The 12,735-nt window shown below is 39.8% G+C and overlaps 1 protein-coding gene and 1 pseudogene across 1 annotated transcript; both read right to left on the minus strand.

Moving 5' to 3' along the window:
- Window positions 1–647: 647 nt before the first annotated feature.
- On the minus strand, window positions 648–1,962 carry LOC133717595 (repetitive proline-rich cell wall protein 1-like). The gene is made up of 2 exons (XM_062144314.1): window positions 1,752–1,962; window positions 648–1,541 (listed from the first exon to the last, which is right to left on the minus strand). The coding sequence occupies exons 1-2, from the start codon at window positions 1,876–1,878 to the stop codon at window positions 817–819; spliced, it is 852 nt and encodes a 283-aa protein (XP_062000298.1). The 5' UTR covers window positions 1,879–1,962; the 3' UTR covers window positions 648–816.
- Window positions 1,963–2,981: 1,019 nt separating this feature from the next.
- On the minus strand, window positions 2,982–5,453 carry LOC133718736 (DNA repair protein XRCC4-like; annotated as a pseudogene).
- Window positions 5,454–12,735: the final 7,282 nt, after the last annotated feature.

The raw sequence follows: 12,735 nt of genomic DNA on the forward strand, positions 1-12,735 counted from the left end.
CCTTGGTTGCTTGGGCCGGATGGATTTTGGGCCTGGGTCTGGGTTTGGGCTCAGGTTCCAAAATGTTTTATTGCATGTTATAGTTATATTTAATTAGACGTGGCTTTATGCCTGTAATAAGTCCTTATCATTCTATGATATGGCGACGTGGGCTTGGTCCCGGTATGCACACCCAGTGTGCTTTGTCTGACCTAGCGAGGAGGCGAGCTATTTGTTTGATCAAATGGACGCAACCTCTTAGTGGCAGGATGAAATTGAGTGTCGCCGGATTGATTTCCGTGTGGCAACATAGTGGGAAAGCTTTGCTATTTGTAGTGATGCTTCTTCTTGATAGAGTTATCTTTCTAGTATGTCACCGCTATGTCAAAGTAAATGGAGTAGCCATTCGTGCACTCTTTGCTATTTGGTGCTTGTTAAAATACATAGATTTATTGGAGAGTCTTGGTATTATTTCAGGATGTTCTCCTTATGCTTATTGTAATCTGGGGTTCAGGCTCTACGTCCCCCCCTTGTATTCTGCAATTTCATTAATCAAGGCTTTAGGGCAGCTGCACCAGCCCTTTTAAAAAAAAACGAACCCAAAGTTGTTTTTGTTCGATAAAGAACCCAAAGTTGGTATTAATTAAACATGCAGTAGCCACACAACCTGAAGAACATATATTTCATTTCACGCACATGATAAAATCCTAACAACAGTAATTTCCTTCTTCTTTCTTTTTGTCATCGTTGTCTTTCTCTTTCTATGTAAGATAGACTTTATTTTATACTAATATATGACTTCCATGTTGAAAGAGAAATTCATAAGCTATCTTAGGACTAGGGAGCCACATGTGGAGGAAATGGCTTCTTAAATTTTGGAACTGGAGGGAAAAATGGTTTCTTGTAAACCGGAACTGGGGAGAAAACTGGCTTCTTAAATTTCGGAACTGGGGGGAAAAATGGTTTTTTGTAAACCGGAATTGGGGGGAAAATTGGCTTCTTGTAAACCGGAAGTGGAGGACATGGCTTCTTGTAAACCGGCACTGGGGGGAAAATTGGCTTCTTGTAAACCGGAACTGGATGAAAATATGGCTTCTTGTAAACCGGCACTGGGGGGGGAATTGGCTTCTTGTAAACCGGAACTGGATGGAAATATGGCTTCTTGTAAACCGGCACTGGGGGGAAAATTGGCTTCTTGTAAACCGGAACTGGATGGAAATATGGCTTCTTGTAAACCGGCACTGGGGGTAAAATTGGCTTCTTGTAAACTGGAACTGGATGGAAATATGGCTTCTTCAAAAAAGGTTTTTCTTCTTGTGGAATTGGGGAAGGAATCGGCTTCTTGAACGGTGGGATCTTGAAAACAGGAACAGATGGTGGTGATGGCTTTTTGACAATGGGAATCTTATGTAAAGGTGGTTTCTTGAAGTACGGCTTTTGTGGAAATGGCTTCTTCAGAGTGGGAACCTTGTGCAGAAGTGGTTTCTTGAAGAACGGCTTTGGTGGTAGTACTGCAAACTTTCCCTCTTCATTGAGCTCTGCAGCCTCAGTTGTTTTCAACTCTTCGATCATTTTGAACATGCACAAAGACATACACAATGTTATTCTCAAATATTATCATATAGAAAAAAACAAAAAAATATTTAAAAAAAAAAACAGAAAATTACATACATAGCTTCAAATAAGTAATTTGTTTTTAGTCTTATACGATAAAAGAAGTGTAGGCACGAAACGATATGTGCTGGATCGAGCGATATACATATATATCTCACCTGAGAAAACTTTGCTTGGCCCTCCGGCTGCCTCGATGGTCTTCTCATCACCGTAGCAGAAGCTTGAAGTAAACAAGCAGATCCAGAGACCCAGTAGAGCCCCATGGAAAGCAGGACGGATGTGCATGTCGAGAACCCTAAAGTGTTACACTGAATAGCGCGCGTAACGAAAGTTTGGTTTAAGCAGCTCTTGTGCTTGATGAGTTCATTCCACAGGCTGGCCTTGTTATATATAACAAATTTGGGAAGATATCTAGGAGGTTTGCTTTGCTTGCACTTAAATGTTTGAGGGCCAGAGATGAGCTAAATTCATTAATTAGCATTATTATTATTAGCGTAAATATGCTAATGCTCGCCGTTTTTGTAGCTCAAATGATAATTCATTTTCATTGATATTGAGCTTCGATCTACTTCTCTAACTGTAACCAGCATCTAAATCTTCTGTCAAATGGCATTAATAGTGAGTAAGACTAGTCGTGCCACACTATCCCTTTTCCATGTGAAAGATAACAGTAGACAACCGCTTATTAATTAATTGAATATTCAATATTGTGCTTGGTCACCTTAGTGCCTTGGTCGATCGGTCGATCATTTCCATGTCCAGGTCTATTTCATCTTACTGTTCGTCCACCCCAACGCCTATACAAAGGATTACGTATGGGAAATATTGAAACCGTCCACTAACATTACTGACCAAAATATAAGCTTTAATAGTGATGCTATACAATCCAATGTATTCTTTTTCCATTTTTCTTACAAGTCCATATCATGGGGTGGCTCTCATAATGTACGTCATGGCTCCAACTCCTCGTCTTAGTATTGAGTGTATTAGGGGCAAAAAAAAAAAAAAAAAGTTATCGAAAGAAAGAGTATCATTCGGCTAATTAAAGTTTTTTAGTTAGACATCAGATCTTCTTAATGGTCATTGTGATGTATGTGTTAACATTGGCAATGTTGCTTAAAGGCCACCGATATTATCGATGCCCCATTCAGTAACACAATTATGATCAACATAAGAATACTTTTATGGCACGTTTATTTACTTGAAATGAGTATAGAAATGAAGGAATTGATTCTAATAGCTAAGTTCTCATGCGTTTAATTACTAACATATACGGGTATGAGAATCAACTAGTGTACGTCTCATGTCAATGTCAGGAATCGATTCCAGAATATCGAGGAGGTTTGATAAACAAGGGGAGACTAGGTATTAGGAATGAATCTACGGGAATGAAATTTTTTTATCAAAAATATCTGCTAAGTTCTCATGCGTTTAATTAATTACAAATAAAAGAATCAGATCTCCGAATATGGAATATATACAGGTTCCTAAAATAATCAAACCTAGAATTTCATTATTTCCTCTTTACATGGAGCAGAAACATGCTGAAATTTGGAATGGACAAGTGTGAGTCTATTTCTCCAATGCCCTCTTTCGACCTTGAGACCTACTAGATGGAATATCCTTGGAGGTAGCTGGATGATCTTTCAAGGTTTCTATATCACTATTCTCATCATCACTGACATAAGTTTCAGTTTTGTCTGTGCTCTCTTCCTCTTGTGGCAGTTTCCCAGTCGCTTCTTGTTTTGAGAGCTTGTCCCGAAGCTCTCTTAGTTTAGCTTCTTTGAATTCAAGACCCCAAGAAACTAGAAAAAGGGAAGAAGTCAGTCAAGGTCTTCAAGACAAAATTGCAGAAAACTACTCAAAGTATTTGATTCCCAGAAAAAACAATAATTCGAGCCAATTAAATGTTTGATCAAATTGTAATTCTGATGCACATTTGGAAGGGTTAAGTAATTAGTTCAAAACCAAGGAATATTTACCAAACAATTGCTCCTAGTGCTTAAGTATCCTATCCATCCAACTTGGCAGACATGAAGAAGTCTTTTAACTTCAATGATTATAAAAGAGTAAAAAAGAAATTGACAAGACAACAGCTCAACGTAATATCTTCAACATGGCATCAAATGCAGCATTAGGGTTTTCATCTACAAGCATTATTTATCATCTGATTAAACACTAGACTCAGAACCATTGCCAGAACATTCTTCATGACTCATGTGGGAAAACAAGTTTCGTGATGATGTGGTGATTTTTAGCTGTTTTATATGGCGGGAGAAGTTTGAAGCTCTATATATATATAAAATAAATAAAAATTTTGAGAACACACAGTGAGAAATCAATGAACAAATCATAGATATGAAAAACTTAAGCTACACCTTTGCATAAACTGCGGACTCAAACTCCATCTTCTCATTGGCAATCTTTTCACTCTGTGTTAGACACTTCTCAGCTTCCACTTTCAACCTTTCAAATGATTTGAGTTTTTCTCACAACTTCTTCCTATACAGACAGACATACACTAGCACGAATGAGACAAACAAAACAGTTGCACTCTCAAATGTACAAGCAGTACAACACTGACTCGAATATGAAAGAACTTCACAAACAGAAGAAGCTTCAATTAGTTACTTCTTAAGAGTTTGCCACACCAGGAGCCAACTTAGTATATTGATTCTTATCACTATCCCCATGACTAGTGAGAGATATTCTCCAAAGTATCATGTTACATGAAGAGAAGTCGTCAACTACTAACAAAAAAATCTCCTTTATGATTGATCTTGCCGCCTCTTCCCAGGAAAATTGGGAGTCTATATTTAAGCTTTTGTTGAAACATTCAGCTCCTAGGCAATATAAATCAGCATATCTAAGGTTAACAAACTCAGTCTAATGTAGCATACTAGCATTAACTTCTCCCCTAAACCCGATGCATCATAAGTAACGTCAAATAGGCACAACTTTATGCCCTTTATAACAATGTTTGCAAAACTATCAGTTTGCGCGCGTGCGCACACACACACGCATGCGGGTGACATGGTGGAAGACCCAAATGGGTTTCCTCATAAACAAAAAATTCTTCACAAAACTTAGATGAGACATCAAATTCCAAATTTCCAAAAGGAAAGTTTAAGTTTTCGATTTCTAATTCAATCTTATTTGTCTACCAGCCCACATCACATTCATAAAACACACCTATAACAACATTATGAAATGAATACCATATGCTCAACAATGACTATGCAAACACTTACGCTTGCCCAACATTTGCATCCATCAGAAAATCCAACACTAGCTGCAGCTGTTGTTTCCTTATTGACACTTCCACCGCCATTCTAGCTTCGTCCCTTCCTTCTCAAAAGTCCATGACAACTGCCACACAAATAATCACCACAAAAAATTCAAACTTTCCCAAAAATAATCTCAAAGTCCCAATCTTTTTTATTTGATTTGTGAGTACTCACCCTTCTGTGGCCATCGCCGGCATCAGTGAATCCGTAGACGGAAGCAGAGTGCTGGAACCCTAAATAGCGCTCGGCTAATGAGACGTACTCGGATACCGGCTGGTCCTACTGGGCGGCTCGGTCTCTAACCGCGTCTTCGGAGGCATGGCAGACCCAGGCGTTGAGGCCGTCGGTGATGGAGAGGTCGAAGCGGGACTCGAACCATGTGGCCTTGACGATGATGGGTTGGGATTCTCTGGGTTCCAGCTTTAAGCACGAGTGTCTGGGGGCTGAGCCATCATCCTCCATTGCCTCTGAGAAGAAAACCCAGGAATTTGTTCTTGCTTAAATTAGTTTTTTTTTTTTTTGGGTACAAATTAGAGTTTTAATTGAAAGTAATTAATGAAGATGTTTTTCTGTTATTACTTTTTAGTTGTTTATTCTGTTTAGTTAGTGTCTTCTAACACCAATGATGAGATTGAACTTGAATTGAAAATTGGCTAGAAAAAATGTTTGGGTCCTATGAGCTTTATATTTTCAAAATAAATCATTATGGATCAAGTGTTTGATTTCATTTATACATATATTTGTTATATCAATAGGACAAAACTTGGCTGACCAGGGCTGGTCAGCCGTGGCTGACCAACACCAATGAGGACATGACATGTGTTTAATTTTATGTTATTTTAGCAGAATAGTGGTACCCACAAGACTGTGGTGATGACGTTGAAGACAAAGTGAAATTGGACACATGTCGTGTCCTTATTGGTTTTGGGCAGCCAAGTATCTTCCATATCAATATATTGAAGTTAGAGAAGCATAGTAAGATTTGTGGGAACTATTACATGTCGCTTAATTAAAGTGCATGTATTGTTCTAAGCACTCTTCATGAGTGAATATCTCATTCGTTCTGCATCTCTAAAACTTACTTCTTATCTTTCAAGACTCTTTGTCATAATTTTACATCTTGGAAACGAATAAAGCAATTAGAAATCCACCATGGCCAAATGAGCTGTCCTAAAAGATTGAATATCCTTAGATTGCCATTTTGAGCCTTTGTGTTCTTCACACCATAAATGTTTACCTTTAATTTAAATACTTGCCTTACCCTTTCAAGTTTACTTAATGAGCAATACGAGATTGTTTATGTCATGATAGTAAAAGTAACAAGTTTGGGGGTACTCAGAAAAGAATAAGTGTGGGGGTGTTCACTGATTTGCAATTTTACTTTTTGTTAGTAAAAAAATAATAATAAAAAGTATCAAGAAAAAAGAAATTGAAAAGAAAGCAAAACGAGGATAAACAAAAGAAAATCTCAAAAGAATATTATTTCAATTCAATAATTAGTTTTTGTTTAAGTTTGGGGAGTGGTTTGAGAAAGTGGAAAGTTTGAGCATATTTAGTTCTTAAGTTCTTATCCTCAAAAGGATTGTTGCTTATTAAGTTGCTTGAAAATTATTATTCCATTTCATTTCATTTCTTTAACCCTTCACCGTAAGCCTCATTACATCCAATAAAAGTCATTTTTCATCCACGATATGATTTTGTTGATAAGTGGAGATAAGAGCATATAGCGGTATTGCATGAGATTGTTTTGAGCAAGGTTCTAAAAAATGCTAGGCACTAGTCAAGCGGTGGCCCGAGGACTAGAGCTTAGGGGCCTAGGCGGGGACTAGGCGGTTTTTACTTTTTATAATTTTTAATTATTTTTATGATATCAAATAGATAAATAATAATGTTTATGAATTTAATAATCATATTTATTATTACTTTGTTAGCAAAAACAAAAAGAAAATGTAATATATGTCACCTCTTTATTGGGTCTCTATGCAAGTCTATAAGTGTTATTGTAGGCTTGATCACATACTATCCTATAATCTAATAAAACCCAACAAATGAGTCGAAGACATCATCTATAGCTCTATCTCATCGGGGGCCAAACTCAGAAAATCCCCAATTTTCCATTTAGAACCCTAAAGTCCTTAGCTTTCAATTCGGCAGGTTGCAAAACTCAATCATCAACGTCAGTGAAATGACTGACTCTCCATTTCTCCTTGACTCAATCCCTTCATCAACCTAATCTTCAACTTCAATTCCCGAAATATGGCATTGCCACAATCAAAAGTCAAAATCCTACTTCTCGAATGAGATGATCAATTTTCGATCCCCTATTCTTGTGAGAAAATTCGTCGAACAATTTCCATGCATCATCGCACCTGTCGTACATGTCTATGAGAGAAGAGGAGACGATTAGATCTGACTCAAAGCTAAAGACCAAGGCCTGTTCGTGAGCTTGCATGTCGGAGTGAAGATCTAACAGAGTTGACCAGGATTTGACAGCGCAAGAAAAGGAGGATCAGTTGGGTCTCAGAGAGAGCTTTCACATTGATGGAAAGGCTCGGAGAGGTTTGATAGAGCTACTGCTTTGGTTTGAAATAACTTAGTTCCAGGAATTTCTGTGCAAGCCGCCCACCACCCAGACCGCCCAATGCCCGCATATCCCGCCTAGGCGCCGCTGAAACCCAACCCGATTTCCCTTGTCGCCTAGCCCAAAATCGGGGCGGTCACTCCACGCCTAGCGCCTAGGCGGGCCCCCAGACCATTTTTTTGAACATTGGTTTTGAGTGAAGAATAGTTAACCCTTAAACACTAATGTGAAAAAAATAGAGTGAATATCTCGCCAGTTTATGGTTAACATAGTTTGACATGCATTCTCAATTTTGGTACATTGAAATGACAAATTAGAGGCATGTTATACATTTCAAAACACAAGCATTTGATCCATGATTTATGAAGCTTAAGACCTAGCTTGATTTCCATGTCCTGTCTTTATTTTTTTTCTTTGAGAAAATTGTTGGAAGGATTAGATAGTATCTTTATTGTAGTGTTGGATTGGGGTTAATTTGCTTAAAGAAAAGCAAAGTTCAAGTTTGGGGGTATTTGTTGGATCATAATTCATATATATATATATACAGATTCTATCCAGAGAGGAGCTCCGCTTTGAAATTAACGTGTGAAGTTCGAGTTTTAGGTCACTTTTCGGTCGCGTATCCACATCTCAACCGTTCCGTGTTTAGGTACTAGTGTATAGATCATTTCTGCAAATTTTCAGCCAAATTGATGATCGTTAAGGTATCTAACTCGCTTAAACCAATAGACGGACTGAATCTGTCAACCTGAACCGTACTAGCTTTAAGGCAGTTATCAATGCCTTAACGATCATCATTTTGGCTGAAAATTTGCAGAGACGATCTATACACTAGTACCTAAAAACTGAACGGTCGAGATGTGGACGTGAGACCGAAAAGTGACCCAAAACTCGAACTTCACAAGTTAATTTTCAAAGCGGAGCTCCGCTCTGCGTGTTTGTCGACGTCAAGGAGAAGAACGTGAACGTCCTAAGCGCTTGGATTCCTCCACCTTTGCATGTGGTAAGGTCCACTAAAAGTGGTTAGGCTTTACGTAATTGGTAGCTCACAAAGAAAAGAATGCGAACGTCCTAAGTGCTTGGATTCCTCCACTTTTGTGCGTGGTAGGGTCCACCAAAAGCGGTTAGGCTTCGCGTACATCGTCAAGCACTCGTGATTGCGCTTCTCGTCCTTTTGTGGCCATGGCTTTCTTCAAGTGCTTCAAGAAAGGGACAGTCACCATCCTCGAGGATCTGGAGGACACTCAAAGCGATGGCACTACTTTGCAGGTGTATCCATTGTTGACTGGGCCTCAAGCAATCAACATCCCTCCTTATCCCTTTAGCTCACATCCTCTAGTGGACTCATGTGGCACCTCGCCAACTAGCTAAACAGAAATCTGGCCACGACAAACAAAGCTCAAACGTGTTGTTGTTGAAGTCTTCACATCATGATCAGAACATTCCTCAGGTCCCGTTCACGCTTCTCAGCGATCGTATATGCAACGGTTCAGTGCAGTGGAACAGTGCATTTCGAGCAAACATGGGGTTCTCTTATACAGAGTTCTCCTGGGAATGAGTAGAAGATATCTTAAGCAGGAATGGCAAGCTTATTTGGGAGGCCGGTCTCTATCGAGTGATATTCGCCTCACTATTCAGCTATGACAGTGTTGCACCTGTCATACGGGCTTTCTGTCAGTATTGGTGTCCTACGACGAATACCCTCCACACTTCTAGCGGGGAAATGTCCATCTCCCTCTGGGATTTGGACCAACTTGGAGGTTTGCCCATTGCCGGACGATTTTATGATGAGGTTGTTCCAACTGCTGAAGAGCTTTCTACAACAAGCAAAGGGAGTCAACAGAGCCGCTATTTGTTTCTCGCCTACCATAAGCTCTGCAAGGAAGGTCAAGGGCAAAAAGTAAAGATAACTTCATGGATACGATACTGGTATAGAGGAGCTTTGAGCTATAAGAGGCCTCCGAACAAAAGCAGCAGGAACAAAAGAGATCCGCCCCCGAATGCGTTTAATCCATCTGGCAAGATCCATGAGATCCGACAACGAACTCCCGTAGACCTTGCAGTATTTGATGACTTAGGCATGGAGGGTGAAGATATAGAGCCCACCTATTTGGCTGCCTTTCTTGCATGTTTGTTGTGCCTGTTTTTTTTACCCAGAGACGACACCGGTTTGATTCGTCCGGGAGTATTCAAAGTTGCTAGCAAAATGTCACAGGGTCTAAAATTTTGCCTAGCAGTACCAGTGTTGGCTAGCATTTATCAGGGTTTGAACTAGATCTCTGTTTCCAGTGATCCAGGTAATTGTTTAGCTGCTCTTCCTTTTCATTATATATACGTATGGCTAGCAGAGTACTTCGGCACCCACTTTCAATCTCCACTTCCCAACGACCTAAGGCCCAGTATGGTTCGCTTCTCCGGAGAATTTTCAGTAAGCATTTTGAGGACTCACAGGCTCTTTCTTTGTTCAATGCATGTGACAATGTGAGGATGGGTGCATTTGCCAGGGCATTTTCGGAGAGCAAAGTGATTATCAACCGCAATAACATCTCCCATTTAGACTTCATATATCTCATCATCCTTCGATCTGGGTATCTTTCTCTAAGGCAGGATAGCCGACGAGTCATTTAGCCATACAGTCCACATTAGTTTAGTCGACAGTTTGGTTATATCCAAGACATTCCTGGCAGCCTTAAGAATGACATTCGCACCGGCGTATTGGCTATGACCTATAAGCATTGGGATTCTTGCACCAGAATGAACACCAAGTGTGTGGTAACGTTGCCGATCCAGAGTGCTATCACGGAGTACATGGTTACCCGAGATTATGTCGATTGGTGGTCTAAAGTGTACCGTTCTACACCAGTGAAGACAACGAAAGTAGCGCCTACTAATGGACCACTGCACAAGTCTCTGAAAGCAAAATAAGATAAGAACGTCACCCGTGCAACACCGCCTCATCACAAAAATGTGATTCCTTGTGAAGTTGAATGTAGCACCAACGTCCCTATGCCTCCTAATAGGACTTTGCTTCCTAGTAGTGATTGTCAGACTCATCCGCTCAACACTCTAGAAGATGATGGGGACTCTTTAGATTCTCATGTTGCTTTGGTCCATCCACTTAAGCTGAAAAGACCTGCCATCAAGGAAAGAAGGCGTAGCGGAAGCAGCAGTAGCAATAATAGTGAAGTGCACTTTAAGCGTCGGAAAACTGACACCAGTCTTGACCTTACTTATTGCGATCCTAATGTTGAGTTTACTCTGAATACTGACTTTCTTGGTGACGTTCCAACTTCTTCACAACCGATGCTGCAACGTAATGAGGTAACCCTTTTTTGGACTTATGTCAGATATTTTTTTTTTGGTCTTTTTTTTTTTTTTTTGAACTTGAATTGTTATGTTCCTATCTTTTCAGGGTGCAGAGATTGATGGTCATCCACTTTGGGGGAACGATGAAGCCTCCTCAGACCCTATACGTGTTCCTTCTGCAGCAGAACTTGAGGCTTACTCTTTACCCATGAAAGGAACATCCAATGCAAAGAATGACTCACAGCAAGTTGACCCTACAAGTACAATTCTTAACTTTTGTGTATTTTCATTGCACTTTAAGCCCTGTTTTTTTAAACTAATGATACACATATGTACAGGTCCACTTACCAAGGTGCATCCTCCCAAGCCTTTTCTGAGGCCTCTCTTGGTGGAGCTGCTATTATAGATGCTAGTCAAAGACTTCGTGATATTCGTCAACAAGCTGCTACAGCAGTTTGTGAACAAATTGAGGATATGATAATGAAGCACTCCTCAAAGACCATTCTTTCCAGCAAGGGGAAACTTGACAAGCTGATAGCTGAGCTTAGCCTTTATGGGATTGATCCTTCATTCGTAAGGGGCAAAGTTGAGGGATTGTTGACTAGTGCTGATCAATACAACTTGTCAAGGCTTGCTTGTTCACGCAAGGCTACTCCAGGCACACATAATCAATGTCTAGCTGACACAGAGTCAGAAATTGCAAAGGTCACTTCAATTCGTCAAGCTGACTCTGATCATCACCAATCTACACTCAAGTCTTTGGAGAAATTAAAGGAGGAACAACGAAAATTAGAGCAAACAGTGACTTCACTAGATGAGAGACTTCTACTACATGAGAAGAAACTTGTTGACTTAGAAAAAGAGAAGACTCAAATCAAAGAGACCCCCGAGGTGACCAGTGCAGAGCTTGAGACGACAAAATCATTGCGAGATATTTTTAAGACCACCGCAATAGCTTCAAGGGTTTGACTTGGGTGTGAAGAGTTGTTCTCAATTCGTAGTTTATGATGATTTTTTTTTCATTTTCCTTGTAATAAGTCAAACTTTGACAATCATAACTTATTATGGAAAGAAAGTACTTTTTTATTTATTTACTTTATGAATGGTAAACAAACCCTTTTTTTTTTTTTTTGATGTGACTGAACTTGAGATTGTTATTCCCAAGCAGCCTACGTATCCTTCCAATGAAGGAATCAAATCATCACGTAGTTCAAGGGTTTATGGATGATGATGATAATGATGATTTTTTTTTTCCTTATTTTGCTTGAGCTGCCCTTTCGGGTTTTCAACTCAACGGACTCTTTTATTTATTTTATTTTTGTGTGTGTGTGTGTGTGTGTGTGCCATGTGCAGTTTAGGCTCATGCTGGCTAGGAGCGTCTTCTTACTTTCTTCAAGCATAGTACCTCTTCAGGAACTTTCCATTTATGGGGACAATTCTCAGGCCATCTTCAACCACAATTTTGTAGGCTCCATTGGTGTAGACTTTGCTGACGACATAAGGTCCATCCCACTTTGACTTGAACTTAGGACCAGTCTTGTGTGTCATGATGATAGGTTTGCGCACGGCAAGCACTAGGTCACCAACTTGAAAGGATCAGGGTCAAACCCCTTTGTTGAAAGCTTGTGACATTCGAGCTTGGTAACATTCTAAGTGTTGTTGTGCATCAAGTCTCTTTTCATCTAAGGCTTCCAACTCTTGAAGGCGTAACTTGACATTCTCTTCATCAGTTAGTCCTTCTTGCAAAGCAATCCTCAGAGATGGAATTTGATTCTCCAAGGGTAAGACAGCTTCAACACCATATACAAGGGAGTAAGGTGTAGCTTTCGTGGGAGTTCTATATGTTGTTCTATAGGCCCAGAGCGCCTCGCCCATTCTTTCATGCCAATCATTTTTTGTTTTGCTGACAACTTTCTTCAAAATATTACACAATGTCTTGTTGAATGCTTCAGCCAACCCATTAGCTGG

This window comes from Rosa rugosa, chromosome 6 (assembly GCF_958449725.1).
Source record: "Rosa rugosa chromosome 6, drRosRugo1.1, whole genome shotgun sequence".
Taxonomy (NCBI): domain Eukaryota; kingdom Viridiplantae; phylum Streptophyta; class Magnoliopsida; order Rosales; family Rosaceae; genus Rosa; species Rosa rugosa.